The sequence below is a fragment of the Muntiacus reevesi genome, chromosome 3 (genome assembly GCF_963930625.1).
Source record: "Muntiacus reevesi chromosome 3, mMunRee1.1, whole genome shotgun sequence".
Lineage (NCBI taxonomy): Eukaryota > Metazoa > Chordata > Mammalia > Artiodactyla > Cervidae > Muntiacus > Muntiacus reevesi.
Genome location: NC_089251.1, coordinates 251,962,904 through 251,976,353, shown reverse-complemented (window position 1 = coordinate 251,976,353; position 13,450 = coordinate 251,962,904). Strand labels below are relative to the sequence as shown.

At 39.0% G+C, this 13,450-nt stretch overlaps 1 protein-coding gene across 1 annotated transcript in view; it reads left to right on the top strand.

Annotated features, from left to right (window-relative positions):
- The window catches only part of CCDC141 (coiled-coil domain containing 141), a 226,216-nt gene that overhangs the window by 141,213 nt on the left and 71,553 nt on the right, over positions 1-13,450 (top strand). The window contains exon 8 of the mRNA XM_065927937.1: positions 4,347-4,519. Coding sequence (XP_065784009.1) covers positions 4,347-4,519 — 173 coding nt within the window. The remainder of the gene's footprint in view (positions 1-4,346; positions 4,520-13,450) is intronic.

Sequence of the window (13,450 nt, the reverse complement as noted above, 5' to 3'; positions counted from 1 at the left end):
TACCAGTGGCTTTAGCATCTAACTCCCATGAAGCTGAGACCAGAGGCCAAGGATCTGAGAGTAACAGCTGTTCAGTGGGGCCAGGAGGAGAGAAAGTCAGCCGGGGTGAATAAAGGCAGCAGGTGGCTATGCTCTTCTTAGTGATTTTTCAAAGATGTGTCTGATCAATCAAGATTTAAAGAACCAGCAAATATTTTTCAAGTACTTACTACATTTCTGCCATCAACCCCTCGTTACTTTAATATTTTCCTTTAATCCTCAGCACAACGACAAACATGGTATATGTTAAGATTATAATGGCTTAATTTTAAGACAGAATGGAGTTCAACTTGTAGGCAAGAAAAGGCACTTTTGAAGTCTCATCTATCCTTTCCCCATTCTCAGTAAGAACTTGAGAATTATCTTAAAGAGTGCTAAGTATAGATGTCTCTTATTTCTCCCTTTGGTTTGGCTCAGTGCCTCTTATCCTCAGTGTAAGGATGTATTACAATGTGTGTGCTTAGAGTGCTTAGTCGCTCAGTCATGTCCAACTCTTTGTGACCCCCTGGACTGTATGCTGCCAGACTCCTCAATCCATGGGGTTCTCCAGGCAAGAATACTGGAGTGGGTTGCCATGCCCTCCTCCAGGGGATCTTCCCAACCCAGGGGTTGAACCCGGGTCTTCTGCATTGCAGGTGGATGCTTTACCTCTGAGCCACCAGGGAAGCAAGCATACATTACACTTTAAGCATGATTTAAGGGAGTTCATGATAATTTTGACTACACCAGATTTTTGCTTTAGGCACTGACTTTAAAACTAACCCTTGATTAACAAGAGACTCCACTTTATTCAAAATATGCAATAAAATTAAAAATACAAAACAAAACTCCAGAAACAGGGGTTATTACGTTAGTGGTGTTTCAGTGTTATGGAAAGATTGAGAGAGCAATTCACATCTAACATCAGGAACTCAAGACATTTGGCTCTGTTGCTGATTGCAGGAAAGAAAAAGGATCAGATAAAGGAGAGTTCTTCAGGTTCAGAGTTTCTTTAGTAAAGCTATCTTTCTTTTACAGTCCTATAAACATAAGAGAAATTGCTCAATCTTTCTCTGTATCTTTTCTCATATGTAAGAAGGAACAGTAGACACTATTTGCAGAAAGTAAGTTTTTAAATTCTACTTTTCCACCCAAGATTAATGATCTTCTTGGAAATGCCCCTCTGTCATATGCCTCCCATAGAAATCCTTTTCTGCATGGCACCATGGTCCAGGATTTAAGAGCAGAGGCCTCAGGGCCAGACAGATTGAGTACAAATACTAAGTTTGTACCTGGTACAAGTATGACTTTGTGAAATTTATTTAACTTCTCTGAGACACATTTTCCTCTGTCACATAAGAAGGAAAATCTCTTGTTCCCTCGCATGGCTGTTAAGAACAATATGCCTGGAACTCAGCAGACATTCAAAAATATTTGTTGACTGACTGAAAAGTAATTGTGAAACACAAAATAGAGAAGAAATACATAGTTCTCATTAAACTATAGTGATTATTTTTATTACTTCCTATAATCTACTAAATAAACAGGAATGAATTTGCTTTGTACACTCTCAGTAAATTCAAAGAGCAAATTCAGAAGACATGAGGACATTGGTCAGAAAATATATATGTATGCTCAGTCATGTCTGCCTCTTTGTGACCCTACGGACTGCAGCCCGCCGGGCTCCTCTATCCACTGAATTTTCCCGGCAAGAATACTGGAGTGGGTTGCCATTTCCTACTCCAGAGGATCTTCCCAAACCAGGGATCAAACCTGTGTCTCTTGCATCTCCTGCTTTGGCAGGTAAATTCTTTACTGCTAGTGTTGATATTCTATTCTGGAAAAACATGTAAGAATATCAACGTGTAAGTCGTATGAGAGTATTTGAGAGATTTCATTTGCTAATTCAAATTTTGTTCAGTTCCAATTCTGTCATTAAAATTCAATCCCTTTGGTGTGGAGAAAAGGGAACCCTCCTACACTGTTGGTGGGAATGTAAATAGGGGCAGTCACTATGCAAAGCAGTATGGAGGTTCCTCAAAAAACTAAAATTAGAATTGCCATATGATCCAGTAATCTCATTCCTGGGCATATATCTAGACAAAACTGTAATTCAAAGAGATATATGCACCCAGATGTTCACAGCAGCACTGTTTACAATAGCCAAGACATGGAAACAGCCTAAACATCCATCAACAGATGATGGATAAAGAAGATGTGGGGTGTGTGTCTGTGTGTGTGTATTTGTACTTGTATATGTGTGTGTGCATGTACACTAAGTCGCTTTAGTCTTATACAATTCTTTGCAACCCCATGGACTGTAGCCTGCCAAGGGTCCTCTGTCCATGGGATTCTCCAGGCAAGAATACTGGAGTGGGTTGCCGTGCCCTCCTCCAGGGGATCTTCCTCACCCAGGAATCAAATCCGCATTCCTTATGCCTCCTGCACTGGCAGGCGAATTCTTTACCACTAGCGCCACCTGGCAAGCCCCATGTACATGTATATATATGTATGTGTACAAACACACACACACACACACACACACACAATGAAATACTACTCAATCATAAAAAGAATGAAATAATGCCATTTACAACAACATGGATGAACCTAGAGATAATCATACTAAGTGAAGTAAGTTAGAAAGACGAATACCATATGTTATCACTTCTATGTGGAATCTAACCTATGACACAAATGAACATATCTATAAAACAGAAACAGACTCACAGACATAGAAAACAGCCTTGTGGTTGCCAGGGGGAAAATGGTGGTAAAAGAGGGAAGGATTGGGAGTTTGGGGTGCAAACCATTATATATAGAATGGTTAAAAAACAAGGTGTTACTGTATATCACAGGAAACTATATTCAATATCCTGTGATAAACCCTGTGTGTATGTGTATCTGAATAATCTTGTTGTACATCAGAAATTGATACAATATTGTAAATCAACTCTACTTCAATAAACTTTTAAAAGCTCCCTTTGATGGTGGCCAGATGCAAAGACCTAGGTGCTGTCACACAACTCCAGGGCTGCAGTTGCTACATGTGGCTTCAGCTGCGTCCCCTCAGCATTAACCCTGCCCTGCTCCCCTCTCCGGCCTCTCTCGGGTCTCAGTGGTAGTTGACTCATGAGACCATTGCTCTCATTTCTCACAAGTCTTCCATGGGATCTTCCTTGTTCACCTGGTTGCCCCCAGTCGAGCTTTCTGGCTTCCAGTGTAACAACCCAGGAAGGCTAGGCCCTTGCTCACCGTGGCCCAGTCAAGCTTACTGGAATAGGAGTCTTCTTCAAAGTGATGTGGAACACCCTGTAAAGTGACTTTTTTCAGCAGAGTGAAAGGACAGTGTGCAAAAGCTCCCTTGTTCTTCACCAGCTCTTCACCTTACCCAACTTATCTCTTGCTCTCCAGGCCCAAGTTCACAGATGGAGATTTGTGAAGACCACAGCACTCTGATCTCTTTTTTCCTCATGTTGTCATAGTCCTCTTTCACTGTTTGTACATCATATACTCCTCCTTCTTAGTGCCAGCTAGGCCTTCATGGCCCAAAGCATAATTCCTCTCTGTGTTCATTCACTCTGTGTTAACTCTGTAAGCTTAATCTCCCATACTTGGTTGCTGATCTGCTATAACAAAGGAAAAAAATAGAGGAATTCAAAAATCCCCTCTCAAGACAATATCTTGGTTTGCAAGGTGATGTTTTTTTTTTTTCCTGGATAATCCTGTTATGCATGTCAGAAGCTAAATATTATCTTGTCTTAGTCTTTGCAGTGCTTCAGAACCAAATCTCAATCCCTGTAGACAGATGCCTTGGGTAGAGTAGGCAGAAGATCTTATACTCAGAAAGGCAAGTGTCAAAAGCCCCCAAATTTCTTGAATACTTCCCCCTGGCGTTTCAGGTCCAAAATGCAATTTATTGGGAATTTTTAAAAAGAATATTACAGAGATATTCAAGTTATGAAGTCTGCATAATATTTTGAAAACATCTCATTTGTTCATTTTATTCAGTACAGAATGTGCAAAATTAAACCTGGTTCTCCAGATTTTATACAGTTGTAACTGTTTGTGTAGCTACATTTTCAATGTAAATCATTTTGGTAAATTTTACAGTGTTGACATTTATCTGTGCTGAACTAAACTATGATCAGTTTCCCTAAATGGAGCCTAAAAGCTATATGCTGTTTTCTAAGACTCGGATTGTTGTTTTTGGTTATGATCAAATGAATAAATTGAGCGGGCTGATTTAATCTCTAGTATTTTGTGTACACATTGATGTAGACTTTACACTAGACAGGCAGAAAATGAAAGTATGTTTTCTTTGGCAGGCATTTGATGTACTTGGAAGAGTTGAAGCTTACCTTAAGCTCCTTAAATCAGAGGGTTTAAGTCTGCCTGTCTTGGCGGCGAGGCATGAGGAATTACACAGAGAAATTAAAGACTGCACAGCTGATGCTTTGCAGAAAGGACAAGCCTTGATCAGCCAACTAGCTTCCTGCAGGTAAGTGAAGTCTATTTCTTCCTCAGTGTAACAGGCTTTTTCACAGTTTCTGCAGGCTGTTAAAAAAAAAAAGTTGTATGATTATTTTTCTTACTTCTGATGTTTTGCTGCATTGTGACATGGCTTAGAAGGATCTGTTGAATTTTGGTCAACAGTAGTTCTAAACATAGCATTGCTCTTCCAGAAATGAGGCTATATTCTAACCTGAGGACCTGAAGGTGCTAATGCTGTCTTTCTATGAGTTTCTGAGGAGGGAGGAAGGAAAGGAACAAAAGAAGAGACAGAGCTTTCCTTCTGTACACTTTTCATGTCCTAGCATCTCCGTGGGATTTCTTCCTTGCTTTTAATTCATAAGTCTTAGGTCTACCCTGTCCCTTTCTGGAAAAAGTAAAGTTCTAGAATTCCCTTTCATTTCTGACCTTGATGGATCAACAAGAAAAACCCTAATTAAAAGATAACATTATTATTAACTAATAGTAATGACATTTAAAATAGTTGAGAGCCCACCACGTGCCCAGCACTATCTCAACAGCTTTAGAAGTGCTATCTCATTAATCCTCACAGCAACTCCACAAAGTATACAGTATACTATTAATGTTCTCTTTTTTTTCTTCTTTTTTCTTTTTTTTAATTTTTCATTTATTTTTATTAGTTGGAGGCTAATTACTTTACAACATTGTAGTGGTTTTTGTCATACATTGACATGAATCAGCCATGGATTTACATGTATTCCCCATCCTGATCCCCCCTCCCACCTCCCTCTCCACCTGATTCCTCTGGATCTTCCCAATGCACCAGGCCTGAGCACTTGTCTCATGCATCCAGCCTGGGCTGGTGATCTGTTTCACCCTAGATAACATACATATTTCGATTCTGTTCTCTCAAAACATTCCACCCTCATCTTGTTCTCTTTTACAAGCAACTGAGACACAGAAAGATTAAGTAACTTGGCAATCATGCAGCTGGTTAATTAGTGGCAGAGCCAGAATGTGAATCCAAATGCATGGATCCAAATTAATGGTCTAATACGTCCTAGACCTCTTGCTGTTAACCAATGTGTTAGGGTGGGTTGTTTTTATGAGCACATTCAGTGAGTGTATCATTGTGAGTTTACTATATCATTGTAAGCTCAGGGAATGAGGCGCGAGAAGGACCTTAAGAACAGAAAGAGAATGCAGGAAGAATGTATGATCAAGAATAGAGACTGGAAGACAAAAGGGAGCTGACAGAAAGAGCAGATGATGGAATGGATACTGGCTAGGAAGAATGATGACAGGGCTTACATTTTGACTTAGAGAGACATAAAGGTTTATGCAGATGGGATTAGCATGGTTTTTATCTTCCATATCCACAATCCCCTTGAAACTCAAGGACATTCAGTTTGAGGGACAATGAAATAGGTCACAGGTGGTAAAATTTTATTTTGTTTCTGTTTTAAAGCCTCATCTGCTCTATTTTAGGTGTTGATTTGGTAAGTTTGGGTTTAGGGTATTTTCTTTTCAAAAGATACTCTGAGGACTTCCCTGGGGGTCCAGTCATTAAGACTGTGCTGGGGGCATGGGTCTGACCCCTGGTCAGGGAAGTTCCACATGCCACACAGTGTGGCCATAAAAAGAGAAGATAGTCTGAGTTCAGACAGATATATTTAACCAGGGCTTGTGATGGTTGTTATAGGACCATGCAAAGCCAAGATCAGAAATAATCCAAGACTTTCCAGCCAGAGCTAAAAAGCTGAGGCTGTGAGAAGGATAAATGCTTCTCACCTGTAAGAAAACTAACAGTAGCTGTAGTTGCTAACTTTCCTTGCTTTGGCTCCAAGCCGTGTATCATGGTTTGTCCACTTGGCTCCAGGAGCACAAAGATACTCAGGTCTGGCCCCTGTGGGTATGAGAGCTCCTTTCTCCCCTCCTCTGCTCAAGGCCTTCCCCAATTAATATGTTACTTGGACCTGACAGAAGGTATCCTGTGGAATGCCTAGACTTGTGTCTGAACTCAAGGTACCTGTTGGACGTTGATCTGAGTCATGTGATGATGGAGCAAATGGTGAGGCCTCCAGTTGTAATTGGGGCATGGTCCCATGTCAGTTTAGCAAGCAGTTCTCAGAGTGCAGACAGATTATATTTCTCTGTTCAGGCTGTTCTTTACTTGGGGTGCTTTCCCCGATCTTGGGCAGTTTCCTTTCTTGTAGGGGTGGCTCAGGAGTCAGCTAAAGACCCCTCCCTAGATCTGAAGACTATCACTGGTATGCTGGCCCAGAGATTCTAGGTGCCTTGGCTTCCCTGAAGTCTGATCTCTGTCTCCTCAAATCAGTAAATCCTTTTGGACTCTGTTTGATTCCATTTCCCTGAGCTTTGGTCTGGAACTTATCTCCCAGGCAGTAGGCTGAGGCAGATGTAAGGCTCACCCCATTCATTTCCCTTCTCTCAAGGATCACTGCCCTGTGCTACTTGTCCTTCAGTGTCTGAGAACCATTGTTTCATTTGCTTTGCCTATTTTTCTAACTTAAGGCATGAGAGTAAATCCTGTCCCTGCTCGATGATCAAAAACTGAAGTTCGGTGTTCAGTTTTGATGCTTAAGTCCTGGCACAGGAAAACTGGTCACAATTTATTACTGCTAGAGAAGGGAATGGCTACTCACTCCTGTATTCTGGCCTGGAGAATTCCATGGACTGTATAGTCCATGGAGTCGCAGAGTCAGACACAACTGAGCGACTTTTACTATAACTTTTTCAAACTTGATCCTGTTTGCTCTAATCAGTGATGCTTTATTTTCTATATTTAAATATAGAGAAGTGCTTCTGTTTTGTATTACATTCTACCTGCAGTGTTCTAGTGACTTTTTCTGGCCATCCATTTTGTAATGGTCAACATGTTTTTGTTTTTTTTTTCATTTATTTTTATTAGTTGGAGGCTAATTACTTTACAATATTGTAGTGGTTTTTGTCATACATTGACATGAATCAGCCATGGATTTACATGTATTCCCCATCCCGATCCCCCCTCCCACCTCCCTCTCTACCCGCTCCCTCTGGGTCTTCCCAGTGCACCAGGCCCGAGCACTTGTCTCATGCATCCAACCTGGGCTGGTGATCTGTTTCACCCTAGATAAGTAATGATAACCCTATATGCAAAACAGAAAAAGAGACACAGATGTACAGAACAGACTTCTGGACTCTGTGGGAGAAGGCGAGGGTGGGATGTTTCAAGAGAACAGCATCAACATGTTTATTTTTATTTACTTAGCTAGTGTCAGTCTTTTTGCCTTCCTTGCTCTTGCTAATATATATATATATATATATATATATATATAGTTTTTCAAAGGGACATCTATAGTTCTTTTTTTCAGACTACAGACTGAATCTTAATAGAAGTAATAGCTAGTGACCATTTTAAGAAACTTTCGAATTTAATAGCTAAGTAACTGATAGTGGGAGACTTTAATACCCCACTCACACCTATGGATAGATCAACTAAACAGAAAATTAACAAGGAAACACAAACTTTAAATGACACAATGGACCAGCTAGACCTAATTGATATCTATAGGACATTTCACCCCAAAACAATCAATTTCACCTTTTTCTTAAGTGCACACAGAACCTTCTCCAGAATAGATCACAGCCTGGGCCATAAAACTAGTCTTGGTAAATTCAAAAAAATTGAAATCATTCCAGTCATCTTTTCTGGCCACAATGCAGTAAGATTAGATCTCAATTACAGGAAAAAAACTATTAAAATTCAAACATATGGAGGCTAAATAACACGCTTCTGAATAACCAACAAATCATAGAAGAAATCAAAATATGCATAGAAACGAATGAAAATGAAAACACAACAACCCAAAACCTATGGGGCACTGTAAAAGCAGTGCTAAGGGGAAGATCCATAGCAATACAGGCTTACCTCAAGAAACAAGAAAAAAGTCAAATAAATAACCTAACTCTACACCTAAAGCAATTAGAGAAGGAAGAAATGAAGAACCCCAGGGTTAGTAGAGGAAAGAAATCTTAAAAATTGGGCAGAAATAAATGCAAAAGAAACAAAAGAGACCATAACAAAATTCAACAAAGCTAAAAGCTGGTTTTTTGAAAAAAATAACAAAATTGACAAACTGTTAGCAAGACTCATTAAGAAACAAAGGGAGAAGAACCAAATCAACAAAATTAGAAATGAAAATGGAGAGATCACAACAGACAACACTGAAATCCAAAGGATCATAAGAGACTACTACCAGCAGCTCTATGCCAATAAAATGGACAACTTGGAAGAAATGGACAAATTCTTAGAAAAATATCTTTCCAAAACTGAACCAGGAAGAAATAAAAGATCTTAACAGACCCATCACAAGCAAGGAAATCAAAACTGTAATCAGAAATCTTCAAGCAAACAAAACCCCAGGACCAGATGGTTTCACAGATGAATTCTGTCAAAAATTTAGAGGAGCTAACACCTATCTTACTCAAACTCTTCCAGAAAATTGCAGAAGAAGGTAAACTTCCAAACACATTCTATGAGGCCACCATCACCCTAATTCCAAAACCAGACAAAGATGCCACAAAAAAAAAAACTATAGGCCAATATCACTGATGAACATAGATGCAAAAATCCTTAACAAAATTCTAGCAAACAGAATCCAACAACATATTAAAAAAATCATACATCATGACCAAGTGGGCTTTATCCCAGGAATGCAAGGATTCTTTAATATCCACATATCAATCAATGTAATATACCACATTAACAAATTGAAAGATAAAAACCATATGATTATCTCAATAGATGCAGAGAAAGCCTTTGACAAAGTTCAACATCCATTTATGATAAAAACTCTCCAGAAAGCAGGAATAGAAGGAACATACCTCAACATAATAAAAGCTATATATGACAAACCCACAGCAAACATTACCCTCAATGGTGAAAAATTGAAAGCATTTCCCCTGAAATCAGGAACAAGACATGGGTGCCCACTCTCACCACTACTATTCAACATAGTGTTGGAAGTTTTGGCCACAGCGATCAGAGCAGAAAAAGAAATAAAAGGAACCCTGATAGGAAAAGAAGAAGTGAAACTCTCACTGTTTGCAGATGACATGATCCTCTACATAGAAAACCCTAAAGACTCTACCAGAAAATTACTAGAGCTAATCAATGAATATAGTAAAGTTGCAGGATATAAAATTAACACACAGAAATCCCTTGCATTCCTATACACTAACAATGAGAACACAGAAAGAGAAATTAAGGAAACAATACCATTCACCATTGCAACAAAAAGAATAAAATGCTTAGGAGTATATCTACCTAAAGAAACAAAAGACCTATACATAGAAAACTATAAAACACTGATGAAAGAAATTAAAGAGGACACAAACAGATGGAGAAATATATCATGTTCATGGCTTGGAAAAATCAATATTGTGAAAATGACTATACTACCCAAGGCGAATAGATTCAATGCAATCCCTATCAAGCTACCAATGGTATTCTTCACAGAACTAGAAAAAATAACTTCACAATTTGTATGGAAATACAAAGAACCTCAAATAGCCAAAGCAATCTTGAGAAAGAAGAATGGAACTGGAGGAATCAACCTGCCTGACTTCAGACTATACTACAAAGCCACAGTTGTCAAGACAGTATGGTACTGGCACAAAGACAGAAATATAGATCAATGGAACAAAGTAGAAAGCCCAGACATAAATCCACGTAACTATGGACACCTTATCTTTGACAAAGGAGGCAAGAATATACAATGGAAAAAAGACAACCTCTTTAACAAGTGGTGCTGGGACAACTGGTCAATCACTTGTAAAAGAATGAAACTAGAACACTTTCTAACACCATACACAAAAATAAACTCAAAATGGATTAAAGATCTAAATGTAAGACCAGAAACTATAAAACTCCTAGAGGAGAACATAGGCAAAACACTCTCCGACATAGATCACAGCAAGATTGTCTATGACCCACCTCCCAGAATATTGGAAATAAAAGCAAAAATAAACAAATTGGATCTAATGAAACTTAAAAGTTTTTGCACTAGAAAGGAAACTATAAGCAAGGTGAAAAGACAGCCCTCAGAATGGGAGAAAATAATAGCAAATGAAGCAACAAAGGATTAATCTCAAAAATATACAAGCAACTCCTGCAGCTCAATTTCAGAAAAATAAATGACCCAATCAAAAAATGGGGCAAAGATCTAAACAGACATTTCTCCAAAGAAGACATACAGATGGCTAACAAACACATGAGAAGATGCTCAACATCACTCATTATCAGAGAAAGGCAAATCAAAACCACAATGAGGTACCATTACACGCCAGTCAGGATGGCTGCTATCCAAAAGTCTACAAGCAATAAATGCTGGAGAGGGTGTGGAGAAAAGGGAACCCTCTTACACTGTTGGTGGGAATGCAAACTAGTACAGCCACTATGGAGAAAATTGTGGAGATTCCTTAAAAAACTGTAAATAGAACTGCCATATGACCCAGCAATCCCTCTTCTGGGCATACACACCGAGGAAACCAGATCTGAAAGAGACACGTGCACCCCAATGTTCATCGCAGCACTATTTATAATAGCCAGGACATGGAAGCAACCTAGATGCCCATCAGCAGACGAATGGATAAGAAAGCTGTGTTACTTATACACAATGGAATATTACTCAGCCATTAAAAAGAATACATGTGAATCAGTTCTAATGAGGTGAGTGAAACTGGAGCCCATTATACAGAGTGAAGTAAGCCAGAAAGGAAAACACCAATACAGTATACTAACACATATATATGGAATTTAGAAAGATGGTAACGATAACCCTATATGCAAGACAGAAAAAGAGACATAGATGTCTAGAACAGACTTTTGGACTCTATGGGAGAAAGCGAGGGTGGGATGATCTGAGAGAACAGCATCGAAACATATATATTGTCAAGTGTGAAACAGATCACCAGTCTAGATTGGATGCATGAGACAAGTGCTTGGGGCACTGGGATGACCCAGAGGGATGGGATGGGGAGGGAGGTGGGAAGGGTGTTCAGAGCGGGGAACACATGTAAATTCATGGCTGATTCATGTCAATGTATGGCAAAACCACTACAATATTGTAAAGTAATTAGCCTCCAACTAATAAAAATAATTGGGAAAAAAAATAGTTAAGTAACTGGATTAAAAAATAGTAAGCAGTATAGTTTCTATCAACATCCTAGATACATGAGCTTTCATAGTAATTACAAGGTGTTGGTTGCCCTGAAATTTCACAATATTTTACAAATCAATACTATTTCCATTTTGCAGGAGGAACTGAAGGTAAAGAGCAATTAATACTTGGCAAAGGACATTCTGGAAATTCATTAGAAGCTGAATTGAAATCCGTTAGAATCTCAGTTGTAAACCAGAGCCACACAGTTACTGACCTCAGTCCCATGCATTTCACTTGGGACTCACTTTCCTTCCTCATGTGATGGTTTATCTGTTCAGTGACCTGGGTCACCACCATGGGAGAGAAGCAGAACCTAAAAAGGAAATTTCCAGCTGCAGCCATGGCTGGGTTGAAACTGTAACTTAGAATAATGGCAAGGAAATAAACATGAGTTCCCACAGAGAAAAGTATGTGTTGCTGAGCATCCCAGTGGCTTCCTAGACTTCTGACAGTCTGCTACACTACTAGGACACAGAACACTAAAGTTCCTGCTATCAGGCACTTGAAAACTGGCATGGATAAGAAGGTTAGAACTTAGTATCAAAGGAGTTTTATTTCATGCATTCTGAGAGCCAAAACAATGCCATGACTTTTAAACTTCTTAACTTCTCTAAATGACCCTCAGTTTTCCTCATCAGTAAAAATGAAGACACCCATTTTATAAAGAGGTATTTTTTGTTTTGTTTTAAACCATATGCAGTAGCACCACTCTTGGTCCACAGGGAGCACCCAATAAACAACTGGCTTATTTATTTATTTACCTTCTATACAAAGAATTTTAAAAGCAAAATACTAAGAGTTACATGATTGTTTCAGATGACTACAGTGGAGTCAACTTCATCAAATCATATTCATTTTCACTAACTGGGGATGGTTATATTAGAAACAGGGCAGATAAATACTTATCTTGAGGAAATAAAAGGCAAAATCTAGTACTGGGGCACTCAGGAATTTCAGAGACCCTTAGATCTATTTTTTTTTTCCTGTTAGTTAATAAAACAGAGCTTCAGAAGTTCACATTTATCTGTGATAAAGCTTCCCAGTAAATCTGAGAATTTTGTCATCATTGTTTCTGTAATTGCTCTCTTACTAGGAACAGATCCACACTGTTTTTCTATCCTGGAATCAAATACCTTTGAAGCTGGGGCAGCCTCACAGAATCAATGGTGATTATTTACATGTTTCCTTGCATTTCTATTTTCTCCCTGCATTCAAGTGCAAATTCTGAGTCATTGTTAAATTGTTCATTATCTTTTCAGGGTGTGATATCTGTCACACAACCTAAAGTCACTTTAATATAAAAGGCGTTTGAGTGCATTCATTTGCATGTACTAATAGCTATGATGCAAGTTACCTATGATGGGATCTGATAATGGTCACACCAGACTTAGAGAGAGGTTGAAAGTTCTGGATTCTGGCCTCTTCACCTCCTCTTAGGTCTCACTTGGCATCATCTCTGAGCACTGAGTTTAAAGATAGCCCAGAGGTGCCCTGCTCCCAAGCAGAATTATGCATTTATTAAGCCACAGGAAGCTGTAGTGATTGGAAGTGCTGGTCGGAAATGCTGTATGAGGATGAACTTTTCCATAACTGGACAAAAACTGGGAACCTCCTTTTTTTTTTCTCAGTGAGCTCTCAGCTCAGAACTCTAAAACAAGGAACCCATAAACAAAAAAATGAGAGAAAATATGGACTGGAAGATAATACTTGCAAATGATGAGACCAACCAAGGG